This window comes from Corvus brachyrhynchos, unplaced genomic scaffold (assembly GCF_000691975.1).
Source record: "Corvus brachyrhynchos isolate BGI_N302 unplaced genomic scaffold, ASM69197v1 scaffold239, whole genome shotgun sequence".
Classification (NCBI taxonomy): Eukaryota; Metazoa; Chordata; class Aves; order Passeriformes; family Corvidae; genus Corvus; species Corvus brachyrhynchos.
In genome coordinates, this window is record NW_008246057.1 from 1718793 (window position 1) to 1734952 (window position 16160).

At 37.8% G+C, this 16160-nt stretch overlaps 1 protein-coding gene across 1 annotated transcript in view; it reads right to left on the reverse strand.

The window, feature by feature from the left end:
- Nucleotides 1-16038, reverse strand: part of FBXL13 (F-box and leucine rich repeat protein 13) — a 66457-nt gene extending 50419 nt beyond the window's left edge. Inside the window, 4 exon segments of the mRNA XM_017745885.1 lie at nucleotides 9457-9537; nucleotides 11178-11245; nucleotides 12713-12853; nucleotides 15982-16038. Coding sequence (XP_017601374.1) covers nucleotides 9457-9537; nucleotides 11178-11245; nucleotides 12713-12853; nucleotides 15982-16038 — 347 coding nt within the window.
- Between the last annotated feature and the right edge of the window lie 122 nt (nucleotides 16039-16160).

Genomic DNA, 16160 nt, shown 5'->3' on the forward strand with positions numbered 1-16160 from the left:
GCCTGGGGGAAACTCTCATTGAAAATGTAGCTGAAATACATTAGGGTTTTCTGTATGTTGGCATTTGCAGACACCCCCCCACTGAGGATGTGGTAGAATGGACAGTAATTGCAACTACAAATAATGTAAGAACACAACACTAGAAATAGGAGGTTGGTGCAAGGATAATACAGGTTAGCATGATCTGACAGTGATTAGTAGCAAATGCATTGAGAAAAGACTGCATGAACAGAAAAAGCATACAGGAGTTATGAAGGTAGTGCACAAGGAGGCAGCACAAGGAAAAAGACAATACTATATCTGAAAAACATACATATGGGGGAAATGACTAACAATTGATAAAAACTTCAGCATTACAGGGTTAATTCCTATTTCTCTGAGCTTCTCAAAAATGTACTGTAAAGTACACCCTCCATCAAACACCACAGCCACAAAACACAATTTAATGTTTACATCTCTATGTTTCTGTACTATTTAATCAAAAAGGCCCCAGAAGAACTTCCATGTCTAAAAGAAAATCATAAGCCTTCCTCTTCCTTTATAAGCTCTTTAAGTCTCTTTTTTTCACTAACTTCTCCCTTGATTCCCCTTCTTTCTCTGTCCAGAGCCAGGAAATAATTAAGTGTTACAATTGCATGAAGACAATTGCCCTGCCTTCCTGACATGCAGCGCATGTCCTAGGAGTGCTGCCTTAAGGAATGAACTACAGTGCTCTACAGAGGCAGTGCCCCTCTCTCTACAGAGCCACATGAAACACAGAAAAGATTATTTTGTGCCATGTTTTCCATGACAGAATACAGGAAAAATGGATATGTCTGTCAATACTATGACCACTACTGGAAATAAAACACTTCAAAAGCTTCTAGGGAAATTCTAGCTCCTGCACTATGAATATGAATCGCAGCATTTAAAGGCAGCTCCCAGTCACACATGGAAGACAAATGATTCTCCAAGATCACTGAGTAGGTGGAGGAATACCACAAAGAGCTGAGCCATAACCCATGCATCTCATACACTCATTTTCTCCAGAACAATAACACACTGATTTGCCAAAGACAGTCTGAGCTGGAATCATATTAATATTCACATGCAGATATTAGTCAAAGACTACTAGTTAATGAATGCACCACAGTCCAAAGTTAGAGTACACAAATGCAATTTTTTTAAAATTGCAGATAATTAATTCATCAAAAAAACCCGTCAAACATTTAGCCAGCTGAACAGACCTAACCCACAGTTAATATAATTGCTGTTTTAACACTAACAATAAAAGCATGTTGCCAAAATCTATGTAATCTTGGATTTACTTGGAAAGATGAGGTCAGAACTGTAGCTCGGGTAAGTTCGAATGGAAAGGTTCATCACATCTGTAGCCTATAATTGAACAGACAGTTCAACTCAGTTTGCCAGCTGAAAAAATGTCAAAGGAAAAGAATCTCAGAATTATTTTCAATCTCTAAAAGAAGATAGAAAAATAGTTTTGCAGCAACATTAAACCATCCACAAGAGCTTCAAAAGAATGGCACAAGTAGGCTATATGATACATATCAACATAAAAACGCATGTAGCTAATCTAAATATCAATAGCACACTGATTTAAATGTTTCATGCTTAAAAAGAACTACTGTGTATCTTCAGAGCTAGAAGAAACAGCTTAATAAATCAATGTTTTCTAAAAGCCCTTGTAGACTGTCATACATGATTCATCACAACTAGTTTAAAATAGCACTGAGTAGATGTAATTAGACATAATGTTTGATTTCGAGCCTACAGAAAACATTAATCATCAACAAAAATGGAAAAAAAAAAGTTTATAGAGACACAAATTGTATTTAGTGTCTTTGATATGTAAGATAAAGGCAAATGGATGGCAATCAACATACTGATATCCCAGCCGATATAATCAACACTAGATAGGAATCAGTTAAATAACATGACAGGAAAGGCAGTTTATATACAAGACGTAATTCTATCACAACTGTTCTTTACATATTTTTAGCTCTAAACACAAGAAACATTATGATGATTTTAGTTTTATACTCAAATACATAAGGAAAACAAAATCATAGAAGGATTTAACATATCTAAGTACAACACCCATAAAGGAGGTGACGTGACTGTGTATGATTTATTTTGGCTTGCTTTCTTTATTAGCTGCCAAAGTTCATTATGATACTGGACTAAATTCTGTCACTAAACAATTTGCATGCTGGTATCATTGAGAATGTTATTTTATCCTGTGATATAAAAGCCAAAACCATGACCAAAATACTTTTTATTCTTGGCCAGTTGTTCTTTTCCATCACCAATCTAGAAAGTAAATTGTTCTCACCCATAATTACACAGTCATTTTCTAAATCAAAAGAAATCACTCTGAAATTGTTATAGACTGCATCAACAATTTCAATCATGTATTATCCTATTAAATAATAAATGCATTGTAGTCTCAAAACATCAAAATACAACTTTTTTTTTGAAAATAAAAACATTTTCCTTTTCTTATTATGCATTTGAATTTGATTAAAGTGTAGGCTAGAAAAGAGTCAATCAGTAACATTCTCCTGCTTCAGAAATACTGTGCCAGGAATCAAAAACATTTCTTGGGATCTTGCCTAGTTGTAGCAGAGGAGTTTTTTTCTCATGAGAACAGTTCCGAGCTGTTTTCAGACTCTTCATGACAAAACAGACGAGTAATAGTTGGGATGCAGGTGATTCCTAATGAATCAAGTACACTTTCACACTAGCACTAAACCTCTCACATGGATCATAAAAGCTTTTAGTTTTCCTGCCCCACTTCTCTGCTTAGAGGAGCATAGAGTCATACTGAGAAATATATTACTGACCTGAAACTATTGCAAAATGCTGCCACAAAGGGAATTAACCTCCAAACGCTCAGTCACATGTACTTCCATGCGTAGAATCGGGAAGAACTAAGATGCTTTTTTTACATCCAGAAGGACTCTGATTTGGCAGTAGAATCAAGTACCAATTACTTGTGAACACCACATTAGTATCTTGGACCACACTTAGTTTTTGGGGGCTTTTTGATTGGTTTGTTGCTGTTGTTTGGTTTTGTTGGTTGTTTTTTTTTTTTTGTCAGTGAGCCTCTTGTTGGAGGCCAGTAACTAGCAGTTTAGTCTAGGGGTCAGTACTGGGTCGAGTCATGTTTAACATCTTCACTAATGACCTGGACAATGAGACAGAGTGTACTCTCAGCAAGTGTGCAGATGACACTGAACTGGGAGCACAGTGTCTGATACACCAGAGGGTCATGCTGCCATCCAGAGGGACCTTGACAGGCTGGAGAAAGCGGGTCCATGAATTTCAACAAGAGAAATCCTGCATCTGGGGAGGGACAACTCAAGGCACCAGTACATGTTGGGGGCACCCATCTTGAAAACAGGCTGTCAGAAAATGACCTGGAGGTCCTGGTAAACACCAGGTTGAACCTGAGCCTGTGATGTGCGCTTGTCACAAAGAAGACGGGTGGTATCCTGGGCTGCATTAGGAGGAGTGTTGCCAAGAGATCCAGAGAGGTGATCTTCCCCTCAGCACTAGTGAAGCCACACCTGGAGGACTGTGTCCAGTTCTGGGCTTCCCAGTACATGAGAGACATGGACATATTGGAGAGAATCCAACGAGCAAAAAGATGGCTAAAGATTGGACCGTATTCTCAGTACATGAGAGACATGGACATATCGGAGAGAATCCAACAATGAGCAAAAAGATGGCTAAAGATTGGACCGTATTCCTTATAAGTGAAGGCTGAGAGCTGTGACTGTTCATTTGGAGAAGGCTCAGGGGGCTCCTAGCAAGGTATACAAATACATGATGGGTGCAGGGGCAAAGATGGAGCCGAGTTCTTTCAGTGGTGCCCAGTGACAGAGAAGACAAAAGGCAACAGGCACACCCTGAAACACAGGAGGTGCCATCTGAACACCAGAGAACCCTTTTATACCATGGGGGTGACTGAGCACAGGTGGCCCAGGGAGATTGTGGAGTCTCTGTCCTTGGGAGATATTTATTCAAAAGCCATCTGGCCACTGTTCTGGGCAAACAGCTCTAAGTGGCCCTACTTGAGCTGGAGGTCAGACCAGGTAACTCCAGGGATCCCTGCCAATCTCAACCAGCCTGTGACTCTGTGATAATTATCTCAGTGGAGTTGGATTCTGTCATTCTATATATCTAACCACATTTGAATTCCAAACTCATTGGCTATATTATGGCATTTCACACACAATATGAACCATTCTATGGCATTATAGCAATGCTCAGTCATATGGATATCACTGGGCCTGGAGAGAGGAATGAAGGAAGGAAGGCTGCATTTGCAGTAATTTCACAGGTCTCATATTCACATTTCTTCATTATAGCTGAACATACAGAGGAGAACATAGGTGACAAAATGGGACAACAGCAAAGCATAGAATGAAGATCAGTTTGAAGAGAGAATTACAATTAAGAAAAAGAAGTAGTACTTACTGATACTTTAACGCTAGGCCAGTGAAAAGAACAGCAGCCTCAAAGATTCGAACATAACACACATGGATGTCACTTCTGCATAATAGTTACTACATGCTTACATTCTAAACTGTCCCATATCCATAACCATTTTCAGTACTGGATTACTACATCATATGCTGAAATATCTGATAAGCAACACTTAAAATGTGCAATTCTAAGTATGAAGAAGAAACCAGAAAGGAACGCAGTTAATAACATCCCTCGTCACTTTTCCTAAAGCAAATTTTATATAAGAAAACATTTATGCTTGTAATGTAATTTCTGTTATAACTGCACAGTAATACACTAAAGCAATAGTTTAAACTTGATACCGTAATTGGCTGATAGCAAAAATACAAAAACACTTTCTAATTTTATCCCGTGTCCTGTCACTGAAGAGAATTTTTTCTTACACATTTGCAAAGAACTTTGCACTTAAGATATGTACGTTAATAGTAAGATGTCAGCGTGAAAACACAGCAAAGATGCCACTGGGGTTTACAGAAGAGTATGTCCCCATTAGCTACACAACTTTCCATACGCTGTAATTTCATTAGCTACAGAGGGAAAAATCAGGTAGGAAAATTGCTAATAATGTGTCTGCTGAGATGCTGTGCCAGCTAGCACGCTGTCCCAAGCACCAGGCAATCTTCTGCCTGCTCCGAATGGGGGTGGATGGAGCGAACCCCAGTGCAGGAGGGCAGGCGAAGCTTCGGGTCAGGTTCACCTTGCCCAACGATGGCGAGGGTGCGAGAAGGAGGTAGGAAAGAAGAGCAGGAACTTCTTTGTGAGGGGCAAGGATTCATTGGAAAGCAAAATCCACGGAGAAAAGCCGAAGAAACATGGCTTGCAGGGAGTTTTGTACTCTCACGATCTGGGCGTGGAAAACACACAGTAACCAATGGAACATCAGCCAGAGGGTGTTACCGAGGTGGGGAGAAGGAATTACAGCACATGGGAGAAGGGGTAGGCAGGGAGGAAACAAGGACCAATTAACAACCAAAGAACATAGAACTCTCTGGAAATACAACCAAAAATGAGAAATAAGGGGAGGGGAGGGCTGTGGCCAACGGTAAGGCACGGATTTATGTATTTTTCACAGCCTTTTGAATGCTCAGGGCTTTTGGGCTGGGGCAGCATCAAACCAATGGACCTTTGGGTCCACTTGATCCAGCTGTTCCTGGCTTTGGCCATCGTTCACCGCAACATGTGTCTCTTCCCACTGGCGCTATTTGCATAGGTAATACCTTCAGGGAATTTTCCTGCTCCTCAAAGTATGCTGCTGTTCAACAAGCTATCTCTGTTCACTGCATATAAACTTCTTAAAACAGCTTTAAAAAGTCAGGTTTTCTGGCTTTATGTTCTTACCATAGAATTTTTGAAACTTGCTACAGCCATGATAATTTTAAAGATATTTAGGTGGTTCAGAATGCAATTGGAGTTTACAAAGATTTTTTAAGGTACTGAAATGTGTAGGCCCTTTTCAATACCAAGTTCTTCTTGTACATTTCTTCAAAGACCTGCATCCATGACAAATATAGTTGGCTCCACCATGGGCTTCTCTAACCAAAAATCTGTTTAATTTGGACATGTGGATCATTTCCTTAACTTCAAACTCCACCTAATTTAAAACTCTGTGTCAAGACCACAGCAGCCACCTTTAAAACACAGCAATCATTTTCTGTCGATAACTCAACATCAGGGTACTGTGGTACCACTGACCCTTTTTAGGAAACCGTAATTTACAAAGCAAATGGTTTCCATCTGGCCCTGAGGACAGATCTTGTCCAGCCATAAGTATAAGCTGACTTTTTTTTTTGCACAGGAGCAGAACAGAAAGATGCAATAAATGATAGTGTGCTAATAATGATATTTACTAAATACCCAGTAATTTTGAAATGATCCACCAGCAAACATCATCTACAGTGCCAGAGATAATCAAGTTTGCTAACCATAAGTTCTAGAACTTGGAAAAGTCCAGGCATGCTTTATTTTCCAAGTCTGTGAATGCTCAGAGCAAACACAGATTTGGCCTGGAGGAGACAACAGCCAGTAACAACCCCCTGTTGAAGGAGACGGTATCTACATACTGGATCCACCAAAAAGAGAACATGAGGATTCAGAGGGAGAGAAAGGAAAAGAGAAAAGAGCTCTGCCTTTCTGCAGCAAATGGTTAGGCACTCAGCTAGAGAAAACCTCTGCTCTGTCTTCTAAACAGAAGAGCTCGTTCTGCATTTCCCATACTGAATAAAATAGTGACAGGTCAAGAAAAAAAATCAGGTGACAGCCACACTGTCTTGGGGTGACTTTATGATACGTATCCCATATCGCTGCCCTATGCCCAGAAATTAATTTTTGTGCCTTTCTATGCCTTTAAACTGGGCCTGAGAGAGGGAAGGAAAAACTGAGCAAAACTTTTTCAAAGCAGTTTGCGGCTTGTTCAAGGTCACACAGAGATAGCGACTTTTTTTTCCCCAGCTGCGGCAGGGGAGCGAGGAAGCGTCCGGCTTGCAGCTGCCCAGTCAGCTTTTGGCCAGTTGTTCAGCTTCTTTTTCTCCAGAGAGAGACTGAGAGTTCAACTTTTTTCCTTCCCTGGAATTTCAGATTTTCTCCCTTTTCTACTGGACCGCTCCAATATCAGAGCACATCAGGAGGACTTTCCACAGGGCACAGAGGGCCTGGCCCTGGGCCAAGCCCCAGCTCCGAGGAGACCAAAGGGAGGACTAACGCTTTCCCAGGATTTTTCTCCACAGTGAGATTTTATTATTTAGCATTATTATAATATATATAATATATAATATATATATTATATATATATATTATATTATAATATATATATATATATAAAATAGATATATATATAATACATATCCTTTTCCTGTGTGTTTGTTAAATAAATAGTTTTTATCTCTTTCACTTTCCTTTGAGGAAAATTTATTTTCCCCGAACCTGGTGGGGGAGGGGTGGTGGTGACCTGCCTTCTCTCAGACGATATATTCCTACATTTGGCCAAACCAGAACACACACAGATTTGCAATTCTCTCTGGATCAAGGGAGATGCAATTTTTAAAATACAAAATGGATGCATTTCAGCAGGCTTCCTGCTTTTCTGTAATAATTTTTGTTCCCTCTGCACTTTACACATAAATAAAGCCATTATTTTGAAGCTTGTCCCAAAGTTCCACAGTCCTAGCTGCCAGCACACATCCCAGGGCATGGCAAATTACACCAGAAATGTATGTTTAGGTGACTTATTTGCACCCAAAATGTCTACAAAAGCATATACAATATAAAAGTACAATTTAAAAATGACTCAGTTATATGCATTCTAATCAAATTATGGAAGTCAAACCAATCAGTGCAACTGCTATTAAGAATGTACAGAATTTGAGACTGTGAGACTATTATTCCCTGAGAATGCCCTGGTAAGTTCCAGAAGCAAGACATCTTTAGCCAGCCCAGTCTAGTCAGACTAAAATTTTAAGTATTTTAAGATACCAGTTTTTCTTCTTTCTTAGTTTGATTTTCACTCTATCCTCACCTCTCATCATGCATTCCATCTAATTGAAGCCAACAAGTCTGTGATCCCTCCTGTTTTATCCCTATCACTGCACTCTTCACCTCCCAGAAAAGCATCCCAACTCTTTCCACCCCGTTCTTCTGACATACACTCCATTGCCCTAACACCTCCCAACCAGCATCACTGTTCAGTGTTGAGAGAAGAGTACCAGCACCATCTGTCCTAGCAAAGAATACAGGGACCTGTCTCTCCGGGCACTCATGGCATCAAGCTGTCACAGCTCAACCAGTGGATGGAATCCTGCAAAAAGACAGCTGGATAAATGGTTGGACCAAGAACATTTAATTTATACAGCATAGCTTTCTATTATATACTGTGCATTTTTTGTCTCATACAGAGCAGCTACCTAGACTTACATGGTTTTTTTCCTTGTCAGTCTACACCCACATGTTCCACTTCTGTATCATAGGAACCCAGAGTGCCGAGAATATTTATCTGCCTGTTTTAAAGGGTTCTTAGCCCCCTGAACAACACTGTTTTAGCCTCCAACCTTGGAAAAAATTACCAGTGATCAGACAAGAACTAGAAAATACAGTGGTGTGAATTAGGTGATAGACTACTATGTAAGATTGTCACAGGGTGAAAAATTTAGAGGTTTTGGGCTTCTCTTTGTACTAAATAGATAAGAGTAAAAAATATCAAAATGGAGGATTGTTGTTGTTCTCTAAACCTTCTTCTCCCTCTTCTACTACTCCATGCAGTAAAAGTAGTTTGGAATGATTGGATAGAGAATTCTGCAGTTCCTGCCCATGTTACTGAATAATTGGTAGGAAAGTGAAAATAATATACGTTTTTAGTAACTATTGGTTAAATTATCTTTAAAAGGCTGTGTAAATCTTGATAATTAGAGACTTCTCTCCTGCTTTCTGTGCTCTATGCTGTATCTGGGTCATGCTAGTGGCTCTGTTCCTCTGATAAGACTTAATAAACAACTATCCGGCAGCATTGAAACTCAAGGAAAAGTCTTGGTTTATCTTTGAAAACTCCTTGCAAGGACTTGTAGAAAATTCTCTCCCATCAGGAGGGATTTGATTTATGGCATGGTTCAGTGTCATGTATAATAACTCTTAATATTTGGACATTTAATGGACTTATCCTATAGCCATTTTCTGTTACAGTGGGGATTCTGTCACGTGTACCAAACCAGGAGTCCTGTGGAAAGGAAATATATATGGACAGTTTCTTGGTAGATGTTTCAGAGATGTTTATTTCCCCAGCCGCATGGCCGGGGCTCTGCCGAGGAACTGTCACAGTCATGGGACCCGAGGGTCCTTGCCCGCGCAGGGAACACAAAACAACCCATGGGGAACGAGGCTGACCAGGGGCAGGGAAACCCCATGTCTGTCCCCTCAGGGCCCCTCTCCCAGGGCTACATGGCGGGGGGAGGAGACCCCGACAATCTTCCACTGGCTTTTTTCTCATCCCTTTTCAGCAAATTATATTTTATCCGTCCTCTGACCTGTAAAACAGAATGAGTACTTTAATACAGTTTCTGACCTGAAGTAAAATCCACAAAATTCTGCAATTTGCTGTAACATACAAAGCAGTCAAGCTCAACAATATAAACTTCTGAATACAACTGATGTTTATTATGTATAATTTAAATAAAGTACACATTGATAATATTTTTCAGTAGCAATTCATTCACACATTTTAATAAAATTTCTACCTGGTTGTAATTTGCTGAAGTATCAAGCAATAAAAATTTTCTTGCTTCCACCGCCATAGAGTCCTGCTGATGTCATCTGTACTTTATTACAGTACAGACCTGCACTTATGGGAGGACGTTTGAGTGTTTGTAGAAAATAATTTAAAAGTGCTAGATACATTCATTTACTTAAGTGGTATTCATATTTCCTTGGCAATACAAAACCCCCCAATGTAACAGAATGCAAATTCAATTTGTATCTTACTAATTTTAACCTTTGGTAAAAGTCCCATTTTCCTTCCAGGCTAAGCAATAAGAAATAATTAGATTCAGAACAAAAATGTATTTCAAATGAGTCATATATTGCTGATATATTAAAATACACTGTCTCTCTGTATCTGACTTGCTGAATGAATTAGACTTTCCATGGCTACTTTCATTTGCCAAAATCTCCCGCGTTTCATATAAAAAAAAAAATCATATACTCAGGAGAAATTATAAATGGAACATGCCATTGTTTCAGTCCAACTTCTGTGACAATTAAACAAAACTCTTAGCTGAGACAATCTTAGAAAGGCTGCACTGAAGAAAAAATGAATAATCTTCCATGTCCCTGTTGTATAAGATAATAAGATTAAAAAAAAGGTGGTGGGTTTGCATTTTTTTTGCAGGAAGGGCTACTGTATTAGGAAAGTATTTGTCGTAGAAAGGATTAAGAAGTACTGGAATAAACTGCCTGCTGAGATTCATGTGTGTCCAGCACCTGTGATTTTTAAAATGACTAAAAACACCCTGGACAAATGTGCACCAAGGTTAACCACAGCACAGCTTGAAAATATTCACCTCCTTTCCAGTTCTGTGATTCATAGTAAGGATTTACACCAGTGTTCCTAACAGAGTTGTACCTCCTATGTAATAAGCACGGTATGCTTTTCAAAACAAAATAGCCCAGCTTACCTAATTCTAAATGGACGGTCATCAAATTTTATACACATCACAAAGAAATCAGTGGACGTGTTTATTTATTGTGATTATCCTATTTTAAAACATATTTATGTATAATACCCATTTTTCAAAGGAAAATTTGGATTACATAAAGTATGATCTTCCTAATTCAAAGCACAGAAGACCAAAGAAAGAGCATAAGAGAACACAGATTGTTTACTTTCAGACCTAAATGAAAATTGTCCTTTTATTTCTGGGTATACCACCATATTCCTCACAAACAGAGCTGATTAAAGTACAGAAATGCCAGGTCTGGAACAGGCAGAAACTCAGAACTGACTGGTTTTAGTATATAATAACATTAGAGAAAATTAATACCAAATCTAAGTTTCTCTCTTTATGTTGTTGTGTTAAAAACAATCTTTTCCTCCCACAAAGAACAATAAATATTGCTTTGGTAAAAGATTTTTCCTGAGGTATGTGTAAAATACATATCATTACCCCAAATAAGGCTTAATTAAGTTTCTGCTGTAAAAGTCCCATTCTTTGGCACATAATTCTTTAGTCATCTAAAAAGATAATTTATGGCAGTACACAAAGTAGTGCTGTTTTATAAATGTTTTTAGTCACACAAAAAAATTAAATCTTGTCTTTTCCATGTTGACTGTTGCAAATTAGAGGATCTAATTTAAAGTGATGAACATTCAAGCATAACTTTCTTTGTATAGTTAGAAGTACTTCACTACCAAATGGCACTTCTGTTTTTACACAGAGAAGTTAAAGCAAAAGTTAAATTAGCATACAAACCAGAACTAGTTTGTGTACTTGAAGAAAAGCTCAAAACTGAAATTCAAGCTTTCATCCCTCATATCCATTCTTTTATTGATCAGTTGTATTCAGCTATTTAACATAAATACTTTAGTTACTCTTTGCAAAAATTGTTTCAAGACTCATTGTTATGTCAGCCATTTACCATATGATTCTAACTGGTATTTTAATAAACCTGTCTGAACTTCTACAGAACCAAAACTGTGTAACACTATGGGCTAAGAATATCACTGTGAAAGAAAATATGATCCTTTGAAAGCACAAATAGCAATTGGCCTCAGAAAATACTGGGGATTATCTCACATATTGCTCTCATATTTCCTGAGAAAATCTATGAGAGGATTTGACTGCAACAAGTTTGTATATGTATACATGTACTGTGTAAATCAACCATTCCACTCTTGGACTGATCTGAATACTAATTGAATAGTTTGCAAAAGAGGAAACAGCTGAAATGCAACTGCTGTGAACTCAGGACAGCTGTACTAGCAGAAGATAAAATTGAGTACAGTTACAAAGAGGTAATTAAGAGAAAAATCCAGTCACTTTGCATGCCAACTTACTGACTCAATTGTTTAGTGAGTGGATCCAAAGATTAAGGATTTATTATTCACATCCTATTGAAAATTTCAACCACAAAATTGCACAGAATATTAAAGCAAGAAATACTACATTATTTTCTAAAATTCCAGTGTAAACAAAACTAAATCCTTGGTTTTTTTAAATCTCATGTTATGCTGTCTTCATTTACAAGGGTGAAAGAACACACAGAGAACAGAAAGCATGAGAAATATCTCACTTAATGATGCAGTGCTTGAGGGCCATATCCCTGGTTCATATAGGTAAATATACTGTGGACAACAATGAAGTTAAAACAATTAACATCACCTCAATTTTGATTACCACAAAAGTAAGCATTTAATATATCAACTAAACAAAAAGGAGCACTAAGTGGAGGTTATATTCATTAAATATTCTGTAGATAGAAAAACCCAGAAACAAACAAACAAAAACCCAACCCCCTCCAAACCCAAAGATATAAAAATAAAATACTTTCTATGTTTTTAGAGCTACTGTCTTACAGTATTTGCAATATCATATGCCATTAATATTTGCAAAAAAACCAGTATCATCATTTAAGTTGCAGTGTACACAGTAGATGCTGTATCATTAACATGTTTTAAAAGTCCAAGTGCAATATTATAAACCACATAGCACACACACTGGGAATAATTTAGTATGTATCATAAGGAAGCATCTAATCCCTTTGCCATTATTTCTCTGAGCTTTTCCTCTAAAAATGTGAGTGGATCTTCTGGATGAGCAATAAATACGCCACAAAGCAGCACCTGTGAAAAGAAACTGCAAATTAACTCCTTGTATTAACAGCAAAGTAGCACCTAGTATGAAGCTGCTAAAATAAACAACAGTTTACCAGAATCTTTTAAAGTACTGAAAAACAGAGGCATTTCTTTTTATCATTTCCCTTTCATTCAATTTTTAAAGGTAATATTGCATGTCTCAGCATGTTTCCATTGCTAGACTTCTAATTACTGGGTATAGCATAGTAAAATATGTGGCATTTCCTTAGCAATTCCTACTAAGAATGGCATTGCTTTTAGTGTGCATTTAAAAAAGAATATATATAAGATTGGATAATTTTATTTACTTAATGAGAAACAGAATTTAAAACAAGTTTAATATTGTGAGGTAAAGAGTATGTTGAATGGTACGTTGGGCAAAAATTGATCTTGTAACCAATACTGAAAACAAAATGCAGCTTAAAAAATATTTGCTTTTCAAGATTGTTTTATCATACAATTTTACATTATCTTTTAGTAACAATGCACAATAACCAATGAACCATTTTTCTCATTTGTCCTTTAGCTATCGTCAGCCAAAGGATGCGGATCATTTACTTTTGGAGTTTGAGCTCGCATACAGCAAGAACATTCCAAGTATATTAAAGTATATGGGCAAATTGCAGTTATTTAAGTGAATATTTAATGGAAACTATAAACAAAAAGTTCTTGTGCCTGGTAAAAATGTCAAAATGTGGCATGCAATACTACTTTCCTTTCAAGACATGGCCTCTTGCTGTTATTAAATAATTGTGGAGCTTGTGCTTGAATCCTTTTCAGGAAGTATGGTGGAATGACAAAGTAAAAGAGGAAGGCTCTAAATCAAACCCATGTTGTGGGTAAAGAGCAAAATTCACGCACAACATAGGGGCAAGAAAAGGCACCCTGTCAAGTGGGCCCTTGCCCCGCAGAGGCAGGGAGCAGGGCAGATAGGTAGAGGGAACAGCTCTAGAGGCCCTCCACACTTTAATCAGAATACTGTGTAGAAAGAGAATCAGACAATAATGAAAATGGGAGGGATCTCCGAAGGGTGTTGAACAGAAGTTGCTGGGATGCCCCATTACTGGAAGTGTTCAGAGTCAGGCCAGACAGGATTTTGAGCAGGCTGATCAAGTGAAAGAAAGGTGTCCCTGCCCATGGCAGGGTGGTTACACTAAATGTTCTTTGAAGGTTCCTTCCAACCCAAACTGTTCTGTATTTCCATGAATCTAAGTCAAGACCAATATGAAAAGGTGAAGGCAAAATGAAAGTCCATTGTCTTCACTTTAGATATCAGAATATTTACAACACTAAAATCAACACACCAATTCCAACCTTAGCATATTTTTATTCTTCTTAACAGAAATGTAATTTGCAAGGCGTGGCTGACGGTTGACTATGTTAAAAAAATATAAATGCATCACTTATCATTGTAATTCATGACATGCAATATTTTAAATAATAAACAGCTACATTGTTTTCATCACAAATTTTCCTATGGGCAGATTCCCAAAGCCATTCCCAACGTTGGCCAGCTACTCCCTCTGCTGGATTAACCCAGTACGTGACTGCCATATTTTATTTCCAGTATTGTTTGCCTTTCTCCCCTCCTTTTTCAAACAAACAGGGAACTTCTTCCGCTTTGGGTGTTATAAAAGTTCTCCAACACAAGAAATCCAGAATATCCAGTGATATACTGGAACGCAATGCCTCGGTTTAACATTTGAGAATGTTACTTCCTTATATAAGGAAGGAATTGTAACACCTGGTCTTGCAATCCTCATTCAAGTACTCTTCAGTGATGCTTGGACTAGGTGTAAAACTGGAAACAATCATGTCAACTATGCCAAGCAATTAGATCTGTACAAGTCTGGATATTTCTATTAGACTTCTACAAGTCTCTCAGCAATCTGTAAACATCCATCAACAATGTTGTCACCCATTCCTCTTAAAACCACTTTAGTCATTTACCCTTCATGGCAAAATTAATTTGGGTCACAGGGCAGAAAAAGGCCAACTCTTCATCCATATTTAATTCTAACATTGTAAGAATACACCTACTAACTACAGTGAAGTTGTCACACATGAGTGTTTGCAGGATTACAGTTTACCTGACTTTTGATGAATATTGTTTAAAAGTAAATCTGGATCAGAACAGATAGAAATTAGACAGGAAGGAAATTCTCAGATGCAGCAGGGAATCTGAAATTATTTGGACAAGATTCCTTGGACTCCAACTGGTTTGGACCATGTCCATAAAAAGACTTAAGCAAATGGCCATTTTAGAACTCTATATCCTTAATTTTGAGACTATGTGTTTAAGTGTTCAAAGGTCTCATCTTAGCTTTGATGTTCCTTAATAAAAGGACCAGTATCATCTCATTTATCTTCACACCAAGCACACTGTAACTTCATAAAGAAATTAAAATATAAGAACATTAAATAAGAAATATGGCTAGATATCAGCAAGCAACAACCTCTAAGAAACAATAAAAAAAAAGGATAAGATCTTACAGAGGATAATTTTTAACTGGTTCTTTTAAAAAGAATCTTCCTTTAATCTTATCCTTAATTCTTTATTTTTTAGTTCATTAACTTAATGGCATTGCTGCTATAATGCTGTTATAGCTATAATGCTATAACTTTTGCTTGGAAATGTAGATATGAGCTGTTTTTTAAGTGCTGAATCAAGGAATACACCTCATTCAGACACATCTTATATTTTGGTTTTCTGTGCTCAGAAAGCAAAGAATGATCTAGAGACAGACTCCCAGGAGAAGTACTCAGTCAACATGGCAGCAGCTCTGTAATTATTCTAACTGGCTCAAGATTTCTTTATTAGTATTTCCATGGAAATCCTGGCTGTAATAGCTGATTGCAAATGGGATCTATTTTGGTAGCTTAAATATATCAGGATATCTCTTAAACTTGCATTTATGCATTGTGCCTTTTTTTGTTTGAAGGAAACTGAAAAACAGCTGCTGGTAACAAGCAGAGGTGAACGTGACAAACAAGGAGGAAACGACAGAAACACAGAGAATCACCTTACAAATTCTAAGGGCAAACCTACCAACCGTATTTCCCCCACAGTCCTTCATGCTGTGCCAGTTCTACTCTGATATTTTATGGAAGTGTACTCCTGTGCCAACAAGAATACCTAATCCACCAGTATCTGAAGCATGATCCGGTGTCATCTTTACGACAGGCCATTAGAAAACATGGATTGCACCCACTGCACTCATGTGGAAGGAATTACCCGTCTGGAATACAGAGGTGCTTCTGTTATTAATACTGAATAACTTAAACGTACCAGGGA